This window comes from Dama dama, chromosome 15 (assembly GCF_033118175.1).
Source record: "Dama dama isolate Ldn47 chromosome 15, ASM3311817v1, whole genome shotgun sequence".
In the NCBI taxonomy this organism is placed as follows: domain Eukaryota; kingdom Metazoa; phylum Chordata; class Mammalia; order Artiodactyla; family Cervidae; genus Dama; species Dama dama.
This window is the reverse complement of record NC_083695.1, coordinates 10,090,776-10,109,505: the sequence shown is the minus strand read 5'-3', so window position 1 is coordinate 10,109,505 and position 18,730 is coordinate 10,090,776. Positions and strand designations below refer to the sequence as shown.

At 37.8% G+C, this 18,730-nt stretch overlaps 1 protein-coding gene across 6 annotated transcripts in view; it reads right to left on the bottom strand.

Annotated features, from left to right (window-relative positions):
* Positions 1–2,834: 2,834 nt before the first annotated feature.
* Positions 2,835–18,730, bottom strand: part of ARID4B (AT-rich interaction domain 4B) — a 133,521-nt gene continuing 117,625 nt past the window's right edge. For 5 of the 6 annotated variants that reach the window (XM_061161450.1, XM_061161453.1, XM_061161454.1 and 2 more), the window contains 5 exons: positions 14,063–15,274; positions 11,158–11,271; positions 8,460–8,675; positions 7,233–7,379; positions 2,835–4,599 (listed from right to left, as the gene is read on the bottom strand). In XM_061161450.1, the coding sequence (XP_061017433.1) occupies positions 4,472–4,599; positions 7,233–7,379; positions 8,460–8,675; positions 11,158–11,271; positions 14,063–15,274 (1,817 nt within the window). In that variant the 3' untranslated portion in view covers positions 2,835–4,471. Of the gene's footprint in view, positions 4,600–7,232; positions 7,380–8,459; positions 8,676–10,347; positions 10,504–11,157; positions 11,272–14,062; positions 15,275–18,730 lie in introns of those variants that run through there. The other variant, XR_009696032.1, reaches the window with a different exon arrangement.

Genomic DNA, 18,730 nt, shown 5'->3' with positions numbered 1-18,730 from the left:
TATGTGGCAAACAGACTTTGAATAAAAGATAAATATTAGATTATCATTAGGTAAATCATTGACTTAGTAGTTTGGGTGGTGAAAGCAAGCGACCTTGAATCTTTGGGGACAGACTTGCTATTTTTGGAGAGCTGCTTAACAAGTCACTGGGAATGTATGTGACCTTTTTTATAGTCCACATCAGATAACATGATGGAAAAGCATTATTTATTTGCTTGGCCCTGGTTTTGCTTTGAGTCCCTCAGTTTGACGTCCCATAGTTGTGACCCTGTAGTATCTCAAAAAGAGAGAAAAACTGTCCATATCTGCAACTCGAGCATCTCCATCTATTCTATACTGTCCAATGAAGATATTCAATTTTCTTTCAGAATGTCTTCCAATCAGATTCCTCCCTCACTCTAACATTCCAAGAATCACTTCCTATCTGAAGCACCGTAACCTCACTGAATCTGGCCTTCCTGACACTACCTCTCCACACTAGCCTACGCATTCCACTTCCAGATGAAGCTGTTAAATGCTAAATTAAGATTTGCATCTCCTCCATGTCACCATCACACAGGTCATCGCATTTCTCGTATGCTCATATGCTGCCCCCGTTAAAGCTCTTATGCACGTTTTCCTCAACCATATATTTAGTGCTTAATTTTATGATTATATATATATATATATATATATATATATATATATATAGGCTACCCAGGTGGCCAATGGTAAAGAATCCACCTGCCAAGCTGGAGACACAGGTTCAATCCCTGTGTCGGGAAGATTCCCTGGAGAAAGAAATGGCAAAATGATCCAGTATCCTTGTCTGGGAAATCCCATGGTGGGCTACAGTCCATGAAGTCTCAGAGTCGGACATGACTTAGGGACTAACAATAACAAGAAGTATATATTACTTCCACAATTAACTCATGAAACTATTCCTCTGGGAAATTTACCTCTTATACATACAAAACCTATCATACAATGTTAGACAAAATTCCCTAAATAGTAGCTTCTTAAGTTTAGACAAAAGGTGGAGAAATGGCCTTTTGAATTTCAACAAAGAATGAAAGGCAGCCCACACTTCAGAAGGAAAATGGTTAAGTATGAAAGAGACATTGGTTGGAGATAGTTAAAAAATGATCGACACTGCTATTAAGAACTGTTGTTTTTTTTTAACCATTTAGAGATCACCAATGCCTTTGAATAGTTTCTTAAACTTACAAGGGCTCTTTTCATTAAAAAATTACATTTTTAAGAAAACGATAGGGGTTTCATGAAATCTACTCCACTGTCCCTATCTCCCCAGGTTATTAAAATTAACAAGATCTCACCCTCAGGTTATTTCAGTAGGAAAAAAAGGTTTTGGAGAACACTGTAAAAAATGTAGCATCTTAACTTTATCTGAGATTGTAAACTAGTTTGGTAAAATGTAGTTTAGGTGATCAGTGGAAAAAAAGTCAAATTCCAGAAATGCCATGAAATTCTCAAACTCTCTGGAGAAGCTGGGAAGAAATAGGCAAGCAAGAGGGCAGAAAAACCCACGGATACAAAACATCAATTCCAAAGCTGATCATCATTGTCCTTTAGAGAACTCTTTCTCTAACACACCAAGTAGATGATATTGGGAGTTCCTTGAAAAACAGGGTTTCATGATCAGGTAAAACTAAAAACAGTAGGTGAAGGAAAAAACTTTCCTAAAGTTTAAAATATGCTAATATTATAGCTCTAAGGGCTTCCCAGGTGGCACAATAGTAAAGAATCTACCTGCTAATGCAGGAGACCCAAGAGACCTGGGTTCCATCCTTGGGTTGGGAAGAGGCCCTGGAGGAGGAAATGGCAACACACTTCGGTTTTCTTGCCTGGAGAATCCCATGGACAGAGGAGCCTGGAGGGCTACAGTCCATGGGGTCTAAAAGAGGTGGACATGACTGAGTGGTGAAGCACACACACTGCAGCTCTAAGAAGGGAATGTGCTATATATAAGCATTTCCAAAATATATTTGATAACAAATTCCCAGAGCATTTCCAGGGAAATCCCAGGAATACCAGGGACTAGTACTCCAGAATCTCATTTTTGAGAAGCATTGTTCTATAGATTTAAAAGCTCATCCCTAGAGTGAAACTAACTTCTGTGAAAGGGGTCATCACAAAAGTGAGTAAAAAACAAACGTTTGGGCTTTGGGGGCCTTAAAAAAGTTTCTTTTTGTTTTAAAGAAAGGATTTTCTCTTAGTGGAAAGGTCATTAAATGGGGCAAAAAACCCTAATTACTGATTTTAAAGGTTTGGAGTAATACAGCGGTTCTCAACCTAGATGCATATTAAAGTCACTGTCCACCACCTTCCTTAAAAAAAAAAAAAAAAAAAAAATCAATATCCAGGTATCATCCCAGACCAATTAAGTATGACTTTTTGAGGGTGGACCCTGAGTACTGACTATTGTTTTAACAATGCCCAGATGACTCCAAGGTGTATTAATGGGGTAGAGTACACTAAACGCTTAAGGGAGTCACAAAGGTCTACTTACATTAAAAGACAAGGGAAAAACAAAGCTGCTAGTAATGGTTTCAAGTGTTATAAGAAAAAGCTTTTCTGATTTTCTTCTTCAGACAAACCTCCAAGTCATAAGTATTCATGTTCAGACTCAAGCTGAAAAGTGTATGCAAAGATATAAGAATGCCTAAGAACTCCTGTACATAAATCTGGTTAATGGGCTTTCAATTCCTGCAGGCAGAATATTCTCCTCTAAAAAAAAATAATAATCCTTTCTGATCACACATGCTGGAAAAGTATGTTTCAGTCAGTTATCATACAGAAATGAACTAAAATTACTTAACCTTTTAGAAACAAAATCAAGGATTCACAAACTATGGCATTTTATTTCAGAGCCTTTGCTTACATTTGTACAATATATTACATAATTCTTCATTGTTTGCAGATCCTAATATATACTTTATAGCTTTTATTCTATAAGCTTTTCTTCAAGGTTTTGCTGTCAACAAATCTTTACAGTCCTGTACAAATTTGAATAACTTGAAACCATTTTCAACAAAATTAGTTACTGTAAGCACACACTACAAGACTGAAAATGCTTTTCTTAGAAAAGTTGAATGTAAAGGATTCTGACACGTTAGCATCTACAACAGAACGCTTCGAAATTCTCACATGTCGTATTGCCAGAAAACAAACAAAACATGCCAGCTCCACCCAAAAAAAGTACACAGAACTACAATTAAAGCAGTAAAACAGTCTGTACAGTAAAGTACTGCGTATGAACAGTGCCAGGTATTAAATAGCTTGAATGAACACATCCGCAATATACAAATGTCTTACAAAGGTGTAGAATTAAATACAAGTGCCAAACAGAACAGAGATTGGAATCATACAACATAAAGTCAATACAAGTGAAAACAATTTTGCGTTCATTTTGGATTTTATACAAGGCATTTAATTTTTATAGGCCTACCACCCCAATTAGCTATTTATACTCAAAATAACAACCATCCTTTTGAGACAGTTCGTAGCAACAGCCTTGAACCATACTAATAAAGTTTACTTGTTCCTGAAGTCCTCTTGTTGTAGCTCATAATAAAATAAGCAATACAAATGAATTATCTGTATTTAAGGAAAAAGAAACATTTACAAGAAAACACAAAAATATAACTGTTATAATTCATTATGAATAAATATACACTTTGAACTGGCTAAGTACAATCTTTATACATTGTTTAAGATTTAATACAGTTTATTAGCCATTTTCTTTTTCACACAATGTATTATATCAAAATTAAAAAAAAATACTGATTTATAGAAAAATGGCAAAGTACAGTAGTTCCATTCCAATTTGAAGGGGCATGAAAAGCCACTGCAAGACCTTTTAGCCTAATTCAAACCTGTAAACATGTTCAGTCTTTTTTAAAGAGAATCTTCAATATTTGGTTATCAGGATTGATGTCTAACATCCTGTTAACTGCAGGTTTTGAATTTATTACATGTGCTTGACTTATACAATTAAAGCCACCCTAAGGTGACTTGCTTTAAAAAACAATTAGCTTGTACAAATGAAAATAGGTTCATATTTTTTCATAAATAAATGGAAAAATATCAAATGTTCCAGCTTTAACAAAATACAAGGGAATACATATACAGTAAGTTTTCTTAACATGTTCTGGCCACCCAATGACTACGCTTACTGTATTGTCTCTACAGGCAGTGAAAAGCCTCCATTTGCCACAGTGGAAGGCCTTCAAGTTACCAGACACACAATTCCCAGACAAGTTGGAAACAATTATTGCTTGAGGAAAAGCAGTCCATTGTACTTTTTCTTCATAAAAAAAGTGCACTTAAGTGCCAAGTCAGCTTGTCAAGAAACAATTTTTAAATATAAAATAGTGCTTGTCTGATTTTTTTTTTGTGCCACTGTGCAGTATAAAAAAAGACGTGGCCCTCAACAGCCATTAAGTGCAAAGTGCCTTAGCAAGTCCTGCTGTCACCTGCACTCAACTGACATTCCATTCTGTGATGCGCTGGACATGGACGGTTCAGCTAACGTTAACATAACAGCAGCCGTTATGGAGCTGGATGAAGGAGACGACGACGACGAGGATGTAGCAGCACCTGAGCGAAAGGGAAACCAAGAGCTTAATGACCGCAGAAGGAAGTAACACACTAGTCCTCCAAACCGAGGTTCTGCTGGAGTCTCCAGAATCATTTAGCTTACAAGAGCAGTCGATTTTTATGATACCATAATGTCACAAAGGAAAATCTAGGGCATCTCAGGTAAGGAGACACTGCCAAACTACAGGAAGTAACAACAAAGAAGGGACCAGGGAACGCTCCCGCACTGTTTAAAGGAAAGTAAACTGGGCTCAGTCCACGGAGATGTGGAAATAAAATAAAGGGTAGACTTTCAGTAATAATGAAACAAAAGTCAAAAAGATCTTGGAATTCAATAGGAAAATCTGTAATCTATCCCCAAATCTTTTCCCCTTCCAATTCCTATATCTTTCTGCTTCTGGAGTTCCTTATGAAATTAAATGGTGATGAGGATGGAAGGCTAATTGCTTTTTGAACTTGGGAAAAATTACTACTACTACACATCACAGCCTAACTACTGCCTTTTACTCCACTTGGTTTACAAAGCAAATGACACATTATTATTTTCCTCAAAGAAATTCTCTCAGTGTTACAAATCAGCATTTGAAAACTTTAGATGCACAAGGTTAAAAAAAAATCACTCAGAGATGGGAGATAAGAGGGAAATGTGAATCTTCCTCTGATTCAGGACCCTCCTAGTCTTCCAAATTCCCCTCCCCAGTGTCACCCCCGCTGTTACCAACTGTGTCACCATCTTTACAATGCCACAAGAGGGACTGGTAAATTACTGCCTGTTTTTTTGTTGTTAAGAAAATCTGACTGGAACACAACTATGCCTATTTGTTTAGATCTAGCTTATACCAGATTTCATACATACAATGATAGGGTCCAGTAGTTCTAAAGAGACTACAAGGTCCACAAAGCCCAAAATATTTATTATCTGTCTCTATAGAAAATGTTTGCAACCCCAGTTCTAGAGGAATTTTATCAGTAGAATCTAGACACATGACATGCATATTTAAAATGAAAACACTAGTAACTTTGTTTTTAAAATTGCAAGTGGAAGCAGAGTACAGAGTCTAACTAGGTTTTTACACTTAGCAATCTGAGATGTTCCTTATCAGTACATATACAGATTTACCTTTTTCTTTTCAAAGCTGAATAGTTTTCCATTATATTTATGAACCGCAACTACTTTAATTCCTTTTTGCTGTTACCAACAACGAATGAATACTTAAGAGCATTATAAATAAAAATTTAAGTGTTTATTTAAATATATTATTGGAGAATACAATTTAATAATTTCTATCTGCTCCTATAAATACTACCATAACAAACTTCTTTGTGGTCACATATTCTTCCTTTGGGACCCATTCTTAGAATTGGAGGTAGCTAGTTGTCCAAAGACACAGTCAAACCATTTCCCAAGATACCTGGGCCTGTGGTCCACCTACTTCAGTTTATTGTGCTTTGCTTCACTGTGCTTCAAAGATACTGCTGTTTACAAACTGAAGGTTTTCAGCACTCTTGCATCCAGCAAGTCTATCGGCACCACTGTTTCCAACAGTATTGCTCACTTTGTGTATGTGTCACATTTTGATAATTCTCACAATATTTCAAACTTTCTCAATGTTATTATATTTGTTACGGTGGTGGGAGCAGTGAGTTTTGATGTTACTATCACAATTGCTTTGGGATGTCATGAACCATGCCCAATATTATATAAGACAGTGAACTTTTTGATTACTAAAATAATAACAAAGGACGTAGAATAAAACAAAAACTTAAGTTGATGGAACAGCAGCAGGGTTTGAGAAAACTAACTTCAATTCTGAAAGAAGTTATATTGTGAGTAATTTGCCATCAAACAACATTGCAGAGAAATCGTTCATGAAAGGAAAAGTCAATTGGTAGCGTAAACTTCAGAGTACTACAATGTAGTCTCGTGTTAAAGAAACTGCCACAGACACGCTAACCTTCAGCAGTCACCACCCATCAATATCAAGGCAAACCCTCCACCAGCAAAATGATCACAATGAAGGTTCAGATGATAGCTAGCATTTTTAGCAATTAAGTATTTTCAACTGAGGTACGTTTATTATTCTTTGGGACATGATGCTATCGCACACTTAACAGAGTACAGTACAGTGTAAATGTAACTTTCATATGCACTAGAAAACCAAAGAAATTCCTATGGCACATGTTGTTGTGACATTTGCTCTTCTGTGACAGTGTGGAAACGAACCGACATCTTGGAAGTAGGCCTGCGCCCCGTCAGACTAAAACAACCCCCTTCCCTCAGATTTTAACCTCTCTCGCGCCTCTGGTCCTTCGGGTTCAATGAAAATGTTACAGCCACTCCAAATCTAACACAACCCACCCGATCACTGCCTTACCATTGCTCTACTCTGTTCACAGTGCTTTGTACTGTCTGACATATTACTAGTTTTTTGGGGGGAAGCAGATGGTAAGCTCCATGAAAATGAATATTATGGTTTGAGATAATTGTTTTAGATAAAGTTTTTCCATTTTATAGATGAAGAAAATAAGTCAGAGCGGTTACTGCCTGAAAAGTCACAGACACAGTTCACATGAGCCCAACTGTCGAGTCAAAATTCCTTTGTGTTTAGGTAAAGTAAGGTAAAAACACTTACTTTCTCTTTCTTTCTTCTTTAAACGCTTTCTCCTCCGATCTATGGAAGCTACTTCAGATTTTAATGATAGATAATGTTTTCTGATTTCCTGTAGTTTTTCTTGAAGAATTGTGATGCGTTCAGCACTTGTCATATTTTCCAGGTCCGCTGTGAATTTAAAACTTTCATTAGTATGCATTTGTGAACAAAATTTTAATATATAAGAGAATATATAGTGTGGTCACAGAATGAGGTCAAGACAGAGAAACTTTAGAAAAAGGCTTATAAACAGTTTGCCTAAGTTGTTTTCTCCCCAGCCTAAAAGACTGCCCAGCACTAATACATGCAAGGTAATTTTTGAGTGAATGTGTAGAATTAAAGACCTTATGACCTAAATAAACATGGATGTTAAAATTTCCACATTTGCGCCCCACCCCCCAAAAAACCCACATATGTGTACAACATCACCATAGTACATCATTAAAAATTATACTTAGAAATAAGATTGGAAAGACACCAAAATGTTTAAACTGCATATATTTTTGAATGTTACAACTCTGAACAAAATGTTTTCTCATCTTCTTTTTTGTTCTTTTTTTGATTTTTTAATAAGTATGCATAACTCTGAAATTGTTAGAAAAATTTTCAAATGCTCTGAAGCAATTTTCAATCTCCTAAGAATATTTCCTTGCATGAGAAACTCTGAAGTAGTCTCTTTTTAAAAAGAAAAAAAAAAAAATAATAACTTGTAATGGCTATTTTTCAGGTATACAAAGGTACAAGGAGTAGTATAATAGAGTCACATATATTAATCAGCTTCAATAATTAGCAATTTATTGTAAATTCTGTCTCATGTAAACCCTAAACAATCCACTTCCCAGGAGCAACACCAGATTTTTTATAGTAAATTTCTGACATTATATCAGAAATATCTAGTCAATGTTGATATGTGCCTCAAATGCCTTAACATACTGAGTAAAGTAAGCCAGACAAAGGGGAAATATTATATGACATCATTTATATGTGGAATCTAAAAAATGATGACAAATGAACTTATAAAACAGAAAAAGACTGACAGAGAACAATCTTATGGTTGCTGGTGGGAGAAGGATGGTGGGAAGGGATAGTTAGGGAATTTGGGGGACATGTACACACTGCTATATTTAAAATGGATAACCAACAAGGTGAAAAAAATTCCTGGGAAGAAGTTTCTGTTGCTTCACCTCTGACTTAGCATATGCCACTTACACATCTGAAAACTCCATTTGTAAACTTTGGGTAATCGATTACTGGGTTCCTTGAGGTCAGGATCTTTATCGCCATTCTTTCCGCATTTTCCTGGAGACTGCGTCCTAGCAGGAGATTTGGTACCATGAGCCTTCATCCCAGTGGAAACTGATTTGATGGGCTGAGTCTTAGTTACACTTTCACCAGCAGAAAGTTCTTCACTATCACTACTATTTGCTGAAAAAAAAAAAAAAAAAAAAAATTTTTTTAAGCATTAGTAAACAGAAAAGTAATCATAGTCTGTTACAGATTTTAGTGGACAATTTAAAAATTAACCATTTCAGTTCACTACTACAGTAAACAACTTGCTTTACAGACCCTGCCTAAAAACTTGGAAAATCATCAAGTATAAACACAGCAGCACATCAGTTAAGGAAAACAAAAACTCTTCTTACCTGAATCGCCAATAATGTATTTTTAAAAAATACTCAATCTTTCATTATATCTGGTAGATTGCCAAAAATGTGGTAATTATTTAAATAGCTTTTAACTCTACTATATTAAAATATATATAGATAGACAGTAGAATACAGCATTTTTTTAAAATGAATCATATGAAAACTTCTTAATTTCATATTTTAAATTGTGTACATGCAACACTTTCTTACTTCTCTGGCCAAATCAATGATGCACTATCATTACATTCAATAAAGAATTCTTTGAAAATAAATTCTAAATTTTAATATATACAATGATTTCTTGAGAAACTCCTGTATTATAACCTGTTGACTAAAATAAATCATAGGTTTTACCCTGATAAATATATTCAGTAATTTATGAAGAATTCAGAAGTCTATGCAATAATGTTACATCTGCCTTTGTTGATTAAAACCTCAACAAAGTGTGTGCGAGTGTGTGTGTGTGTGTGTGTGTGAGAGAGAGAGAGTGTGTGTGCATGCACGCGCGCACACGCGCTCAGTCGTGTCCGGCTCTCTGTGACTTTATGGACTGTAGCCTGCCAGGCTCCCCTGTACATGGAATTTCCCAGGCAACAATACTGGTGTGGGTGGCCATTTCCTACTTCAAGGCATCTTCCCGACCCAGGGATCGAACCTGTGTCTCTGTTATCTCCTGCATTGGTAGACAGGTTCTTTATCACTGTGTCACCTGGGAAGCCCAAAGCCTCAGTACCAGAATGGAAATCTTTAACATCTTGACATGTTAAAGAACTTGACATGTTATGGAACTGCTATTTCCATAAATTACCTCTTTCTGGATACAAAGCATTACTGTAGATTCTATGAGAGTTAATTCATTTGACTAAATTATTCTCAGAGAACTGTTTCCTCATTCTGATTTACCAAGATATAAGTCCAATAATTAAAATGGAAGAACATATGATCAACTGCTATAGCTCAAAATTATATGAATATGTCAACTGACTTGTTGAAAATGAGCCCTCTTCGAGAATGTCATTTAAAAGTCTTAAAGATGAAAACATTACAGTGTAATTAAAAAACAGTCTTGAATATCCTTTCAGTTACTTCAAATGTGGCATCAATCTGGCATTCAAATTTATCCATTTTCTTTTATCAATTCTTCATTAACAATAGCTACCCTCCAAAAAATATAGTTAAACTCTAAAAAACTGAAAAGTATTCCAGACAGGAAAGACACAACAACTCCTCCCCACTGTGGTGTTCGGGAGTAAAGAAACTCCACCACTCTTTCGTACATGTCTTAAAAGAATCCCTTCCCAGTCCCCCCACTGCTGCTCTGGAACCCCAGGCAACTCCTAGCTCAGCCACCCAAGGCTTGGCCCCACTCGGATGCAGTGGTCTGCCTCAGCTCGGCTTTCATGGCCTCGCTGAACACAGCCGCCCGGGGCCCCGAAGGATGCCATATTCACCGCCTGGAAGTCATATGGGCTCAGCAGAACCGCGGGGAGCTGGCCGCAAAACCCTTTTCTGCACTGAAGTGCAGCCAAGCCGGCCGATAGCAAAGGTCAGGCAGTGGAGGTGGCAGGAATCTCCTGGAAGAGCAGCAGGAGGTCAGTGTGGGGCACCTGAAAAAAAATTCTTTACATATTTTCTGCTTCGTACTTTGTCTACGAGAGAGAGAAAAAACGTGCAGCTCTCAGGAGAAATACAATATATATATTCCTGTAGACTGATAAATAAGAATCACTGCTAAAGTCATTAGTTAGCACATATTTAACCAAAGTATTCTTAGAGCTGCTCTTGAATACACAGTTCAGGATATCGAAGATAAAGATAGTAGGCTGCAGCTATTGGAATTACAGCTCTAAAGCTATCTTGATTGTTCTCTTCTAGGCTGATTTTGCCTGAAAGGATTACAAAGCAATCAGTTTCACTGTAATAAAAAGAATATATAATTCAAGCATTTCATAATATATAATATATATAATGCAAAAGAATTTGCACATAAAACTAACAAAAATGTTGGTGTTTATATTATACTATTATTTTTTAAAAAGATTACCTGATCATCAGCAATCAATACCACTGCTGAATAACAGTAAATTGCTCAATCCTAGAATCTACCTACAGTCAAGAGACTTCTGTGTGATTTTTGCAGGGGTAGAGACAACAATCAAAACATTACCTATCCCATATCCTAAATACCCTTTTCTTAAAGGGAGAAAAAACCATATCCACCATTATCTTTACATTTAGAAAATCAGAGATCTCACACTTACTGCCTTTTCCCTTCTTTTTGTTGTTTACCACTGTAGATTTATGGCTTCGTTTCTGCTTTTTTGATGAATTTCCTCCTCCCTGAGCTTCTTTCACTCTTTTCTGACCTGTACAGGCTTTGATGGGGAAAAGAAAACTATTAAGTAACACAAAATAAAATCAAGCTTGTCCCCAGGTATAAATTCATTCCACATTTTAGAATAGACCAATTCTGAAACTATACATGTTGAGATTTATAAGTTATCATAGAAATTATTAGAATTTTTAAAAGTCATTAATGAACTGATTTATTACACATAATAAAACTAGAGTTTTGTAAAGAAGCAAATAAAGCACTTCCCTGGTGGCTGAGTGGTAAAGAATCTGCCTGCCAATGCAAGAGACAAGGGTTCTATCCCTGATCTGGGAAGATCCTACATGCCGCAGAACAACTAAGCCTGTGTGCCACAACTACTGAGCCCACGCTCTAGACTCCGGGAGTCGCAACTACCGAGGCCCTCGTGCCCTGGAATCCAGGCTGGGCAACAAGAGAAGCCACTGAAATGAGTGAAATGAGAAGCCTGCGCAGCGCAACCAAGAGCGGCCCTGCTGACCGCACCTGGAGAGAAGCCTGCGCAGCAACAAAGACGCGGCACAACCACAAATAAACACACACACAGAAACCAGGCAAGTGTGCACGTCCTTCCTGGGCAATGGTTACCATGTACACCACGGACAAATCCAGCACAGTAGCTCTAAAAACTACTTCTTGGTAGGAAGGCATTCCAAACTATTATAAAGGCTCCCTTTTCCTCAAGGATTAGCCCAAGTCCTACCTTCCCTGATGCCCAGGCTTCAGTGATTAACTGCTACTCCTAACTACAGTCTCTCTACTTCTAATAGGATCCTCAGCATCTGCTGTGTTTCTAGCTTTGTAATTATATATATTGTTTCTCAGACTATATAGTAATCTCTTTTTCCTGAGATTTATAAAGTCTTATCTCTATTCCACTGCAGTGTCAGATACTATTAATATAATGACAATACAATCAATACTATGATAAAATTATGCCATGTTTGTTAGAAAAAATGTTTCTTAATCCTGTTACAATGGTAACATATACAAGACATGACTTTGTTGGTAAAAAAAAAGGGAACAAGCTATTTTAAATGTTTTGTTTGCAACTTTTTAGTTGTTTTTTTAATGGGTTACATACAATTGATAACTTTTCCTAAGGCTATTTTAATATAACAAGGTGAACCATAAAGAAAGTGATTTAGATATTATCTATATTAAAGTACAGAATCTTAACAATAATCCCCAAATTTCTCTCCAAAAGAATTTAATTCTGAAACTTTCGTCTCCAAGAAATAAAAAGCTTACTGTAGGCTAACCTGGAAGGCAATCTTAAATCTAAATTATAAAACTTACATTTTTACTTTTAATATAAAGTCAAGTCTTCAATATCTGCAGACAAATTTACTCTTTGTGCAGACAAAAGGAGCCATATGAAACAGGTGCTTAAGAATTTATTTTTAAAGAGATACAAATTCTAAAAAATTCTGTAATATGCTTTGATTTGATAAGACAGATATACCCTAAATGAAGTTCTCAAATTGCTTACTTTTTAACCCAGTCAAGATTAAGATTCAAAAGGGCAATACTGACATAGTCTATCAGAAGACAAGCTATCATATTTCTTGGCGAAAACATATCTCAATCTTTCATAAGATATGAGGAGAATGGTGAGGATGCAACCTCTTCAGAATTATGATTAAAAGTTCATTATATTATATTGAAAGCTTCTCTAATCATCTGCAATAAATGTTTCTTTCATTTTGAGGATATTTATGCCTGGATAATTCAATTCCGGGAGACAGTACGACACACAAACATAATCACAGTAGCTATGTGTGTAAATGTTTAAATAAATAAGAAAGATCATTGAAATCTATTGCAACTATCTTTTTTACTTAATATTTTTTGAAAAATGTTTTAAGACAAAATTATTTGTGTGATAGTTATGTCAATTATATCTCAGGGAAACAAGAAATAGGGGGAAAAAAAGGTTTATGAGAGAAAACTTAAAGCTAACTAATTTGGTCTAGACTGTATCTCTTTAAGTTTACCTAAAAACCTGAAATCAGTATAATAAAATCTGGTATGTTATATAACACACATACCCTAGTGCTTCACACTGGAAAAGTGTGTTTCAAAGCCAAGTGTCAGCTTACAGTATACTGGTTTAAAGACACCTGAATGAAGTGGTTTATGAGAAGAATGATGTCAGAAGTACAGCTATGGCACCAATAAAAAGGCACCAAGACTTTAGGGAAGTACAGCATAGACACTGGTCCTTCAAACTGGAAGCTAGGCAACCAAGGAAGCACCAAATGCCATTATAAACCCTCACACGACAGTCAGGCTCGAGAATCAGTCTGACATGGCTATCTGAGGAGAGACCGGCATGGACAGGTGGGTGCTCCAAACCCCTACACAGAGCACTCTGGCTAAGAGTGGACGAGTCCATCAGTAAATCAGAATGGTAGTGAGAAAATGTGTGGGACAACTGCAAAAACAATGTTATAGAAATATATCTAAGCTGCTCATGCCAGGCAGTCAACCAGTATATAATGAGTTTTCAAACAGGTCTGGATTTGGGCCTGGGTGCATTTTCTATTAAAAAGCACATGATCTGGTCCACTGTGAAATGTCACTGGTGGCTGAAGTGGAAAAAACACTCAATTCTCAAGCTGGTAAATGCATCCCACCCTCCATTACCCAGATTACCTTTCACATTGCCATTTTCACCATGTTCACACAAGTACTCCACGTGAACACCTCATGTTGTAATGAGGGACATGAAACCCCTGAAACTTTAAGCGGGGGAAAATCTTAAACCACAACACTGGGGCCTACGGCCTCACCTTTCTCAGGATGCTCTGCCTCAGGCTGATTGCTGCTGCTCGAGCTCACGCTGGCATCAAAGCCCGTGGGTGAGCTGTTCCCTTCTGACTGCAGGTCCTGGAGCTCCCCAGCGACACTGTCCACTTCGATTGTGCTGTCGGTCTCACTCTTGATGCTGCGGACTTCTTCGTGGTTTGGGGCCAGCGGCTCTGACACTGTTACAGAAGGTGGCTGCCGACTGGCTTCCGTCACGGTGACTGAGGAAGGGGACTCGGGTGTCGTGGGAGGAGTATTGAGCACTGAATTGCTGCCGCTGCTCGGAAATTCCGACTTTTTGTCACTGACCTCCGCTGGCTTCTCCTCAGCGGGCTTGCCCTCTGCACCGGCCGAGGGCGGGGCGGCCAGATCGGTGTTGGAGCAGCTCTCCTCTTCGGCCACAGTCTGCAGGGACCCCTCAGCCGGCCCCTCTTCTGTGGCAGGATGGGGTGGGGAGGCGGCGGCCTCAGTATCAGAGTCTGAGAAAAGCTCCTTCAGTGTTTTTTTAGGCCACTGACCCTGAATACTTGACCAGACATCTTTTCGATCTTTTGCTCTGCTGTTCTGAAGTCTTTCATCAGAGTTATTTAAAAGTTTTATCCTTTTTTCGGCCACTTCTGAAAATCCTGAATAGAAACCAGTTGTCCGTAGAGACTTTCGTTTCTCCTCCAAACCATTGTACTTCTTAGTGGGTGTCACCTTGGCTTTGGACTTTTCTTCTTCGTCCTCATCTGAGGAGCTATTGCTACTATTTTCTATGCAAAGGGTTTCTTTGTTCTTGGCTTTATCCTCCTTTTTACTGGGGGAGCCGCTTTTTAAACACTCCTCAGTATTGCAGTACCTTCTCTTACCACGTTTCACTGGTGGCTTTGAAGATTTATCAGCAGTGTCCTTTTTGACATCCTTTCTCTTTTTTGTGACTTCATCTTCTTCTTCATAATCAGTATCTTCAGATAATGCTTCCATATCTTTTCTTAAGCTTTCTGGAGATTTCGACAAGGGTTTGGCTACTACCAAATCTGCGTGGACTTTGTTTTCTTCAAGCAAAGATGAACTGTTCTGTTCCTCTTTGGATGTAAGATCATTTCTGTTGTGGGTCAAATGATCAATCTTAGATTCTTCCTTGCCATGATTATCTAAGTCTTGAATACCTGTTTCATCCTCTTGCTCACTGTCTTCAGCAGAACTTTCAGAAGCTAGAAGAGAAAGAAAAAACAATGAGTATGGTAAGAATACCAGCGACGTCTTCTCTGGGCCCACTAATATAAACAAGTATTAGCCCGTATGTTTATAACCACTCCAGGTTGCTAGGTTTTATCCTCATTTTACAACTGAGGAAACTGAGCTTCAGAGAGAAGACATTCACCCAATGATGAAAACGTTTTGTATCATGACTACAGTGGGAGTGACACTACTGTATACTTTTGTCAAAACTCATCATATTGTAAACATAAAACTCGGGACTTTCATCATTTGTAAATTATACCTCAATAAAGCAGATTATAAAAAAGAAAGCATCTTCTCCAAATTTATGAGCAGAACATAGTGGAGTCAGGATGTAGTTCCAGGATGTTCAAACTCCAAAGTGTATATTCTTATAAAAGTGTAGTCTTCACTTTCAATGTAACAATGACAACTCAAAAATTTTGTAAGCAATGTATTTCTACCATAGATGCTTTAGAGAACACCACAATTAACTTTACACAAACATCCGTTCAGTTCAGTTCAGTCACTCAGTCATGTCCAATTTTTTGCAACCCCATGGACTGCAGCAAGCCAGGCTTTCCTGTCCATCACCAACTCCCGGAGTTTACCTAAACTCATGTTCATTGAGTCGATGATGCCATCCAACCATCTCATCCTGTCGTCCCCTTCTCCCGCCTTCAATCTTTTCCATCAAATAAGTCAGTTCTTCGCATCAGGTGGCCAAAGTACTGGAGTTTCAACATCAGTCCTTCCAATGAATATTCAGGACTGATTACCTTTAGGATGGAAAGGTTGGATCTTCTTGTAGTCCAAAGGACTCTCAAGAGTCTTCTCCAACACCATAATCCAAAAGCATCAATTCTTCGGCGCTTAGCTTTCTTTATAGTCCAACTCTCACATCCTTACATGACTACTGGAAAAACCACAGCCTTAACTAGACAGACTTTTGCTGGCGAAGTAATATCTCTGCTTTTTAATATGCTGTCTAGGTTGGTCATAACTTTCCTTCCAAGGATTAAGCGTCTTTTAATTTCAAGGCTGCAGTCACCATCTGCAGTGATTTTGGAGCCCCCCAAAATAAAGCCTGACACTGTTTCCACTGTTTCACCATCTATTTGCCATGAAGTGATGGGACTGGAGGCCATGATCTTAGTTTTCTGAATGTTGAGCTTTAAGCCGACTTTTTTCCTCTCCTCTTTCACTTTCAAGAGGCTCTTTAGTTCTTCTTCACTTTCTGTCATAAGGGTGGTGTCATCTGCATATCTGAGGTTATTGATATTTCTCCCAGCAATCTTTTTTGCTGGGAGAAATATACAAACATATCTACACAATTTATTCCTTAAATGTTCCTTTTAGCAAAGTATAATAATAATAGCTTTTATTATGACTTTAATATAACATTTACTGATAAACTGTTTTATACCAGGTACTATGAAATGGTTTGTACAGATCATCTCATTCAATCTCACAATCCTATGAGCATCTGTTATGAGCCTCATTTTATACTTTAAGATACTAGGATTTAGAGAGGCTAGTAAACCACCCCAGAGCTAAAATAAATCAAGATCAAATTTAAATCTCAGTTCCCTGATTCCAAAATTTAGAGCTTAACTATACTACACTCTACTGAGATATCCATATGTATCCTTTGCTAAGTTTGTTAAACATAAAAAAGAATGGATACAATTAAGATGGTTAAAGATATTTAATCTTTTCACTGTGTTCCTAAACAACTGAATTTGAAATAACTGAGTTTGCTTAAATTCATGCCCATTGAGTTGGTGATGCTATCTAACCATCTCATCGTCTGCACCCTCTTTCTCCTTTTGCCGTCAATCTTTTCCAATAGTTGGCTCTTCGAATTACGTGACCATAGTATTGGAGCTTCAGCCTCAGTATCAGTCCTTCCAATGAATATTTAGGGTTGATTTACTCGTTTAGGATTGACTGGTTTGATCTCCTTGCTGTCCAAGGGACTCTCAAGAGTCTTCTCCAGCACCACAATTTGAAAGCATCAATTCTTTCACACTGAGCCTTTTATGGTCCAACTTTCGCATCCATAAATGACTACTGGAAAAACCACAGCTTTGACCATATGGACCTTAGTCAACAAAGGGATGTCTCTGTTTTTTAATATGCTGTCTAGGTTTGTCATAGTTTTTCTATCAAGGAGCAAGCATCTTTTACTATCATGGCTGCAGTCACCGTCTGCAGTGATTTTGGAGCCCAAGAAAATAAAATCTATCAGTTTCCAGTTTTTCCCCATCTATTTGTCATGAACTGATGGGATCAGATCCCATGATCTTCATTTTTTGAATGTTTTTTAAGCCAGCTTTTTCACTCTCCTCTTTCACGCTCAACAAGAGGCCTTTTAGTTTCTCTTCACTTTCTGCCATTAGAGTGGTATTATCTGTATATCTGAGGTTGTCGATATCTCTCCCAGCAATCCTGATTCCAGCTTGTGATTCACCCAGCTCAGCATTTCGCATGAGGTACTCGGTATGCATGAGGTACTCGGTATGCATGAGGTACTCGGTATGCATGAGGCAGCACGAGTGGTAAAGAACCTGCCTGCCAATGCAGGAAATGAAAGAGACATGGGTTCGATCCCTGGGTTGGGAAGATTCCCTGGAGGAGGGCCTGGCAACCCAATCCAGTATTCTTGCCTAGAGAATGCCGTGGACAGGGGAGCCTGATAGACTACAGTCCATAGGGTCTCACAGAGTTGGACACGACCAGTGACTCAGCATGCACTCTGCATAGAGGTTAAATAAGCAGGGTGACAATATGTAGCCTTGTCATACTCCTTTCCCAATTTTGAACCAGTCTGTTGTATCATGTCCGGTTCTAACTATTGCTTCTTGATCTGCATACAGGTTTCTCAAGAGGCAGGTAAGGTGGTCTGGTATTCTCATCTAAGAATTTTCCGCAGTTTGTTATGATCCACACAGTCAAAGGCTTTAGCATAGTCAAGGAAGCAGATGTTTTTCTGGAATTCCCTTGCTTTCCTTATGATCCAATAAATGTTGATTATTTGATCTCTGGTTCCTCTGCCTTTTCTAAACCCAGCTTGTACATTTGGAAGTTCACGTACTATTAAAGCCTAGCTTGAAGGATTTTGAACATAACCTTTATTAGCATGTGAAACGAGTACAGTAGTTGGAACATTCCGTGGCATTGCCCTTCTTTGAGACTGGAATAAATACTGACCTTTTCTAATCCTGTGGCCACTGCTGAGTTTTCCAAATTTGCTGGCATACTGAATGTAGCTCTTTAACAGCATCATCTTTTAGGATTTGACAGTTCAGCTGGAATTCCACCTCCTCCACTAGCTTTTTTCACAATGATGCTTTCTAAGGCTCATGTGACATCACACTCCAGGACGTATGGCTCTAACAGCATCATGGTTATCCAGGCCATTAAGACTTTTTTTGTACAGTTCTGGA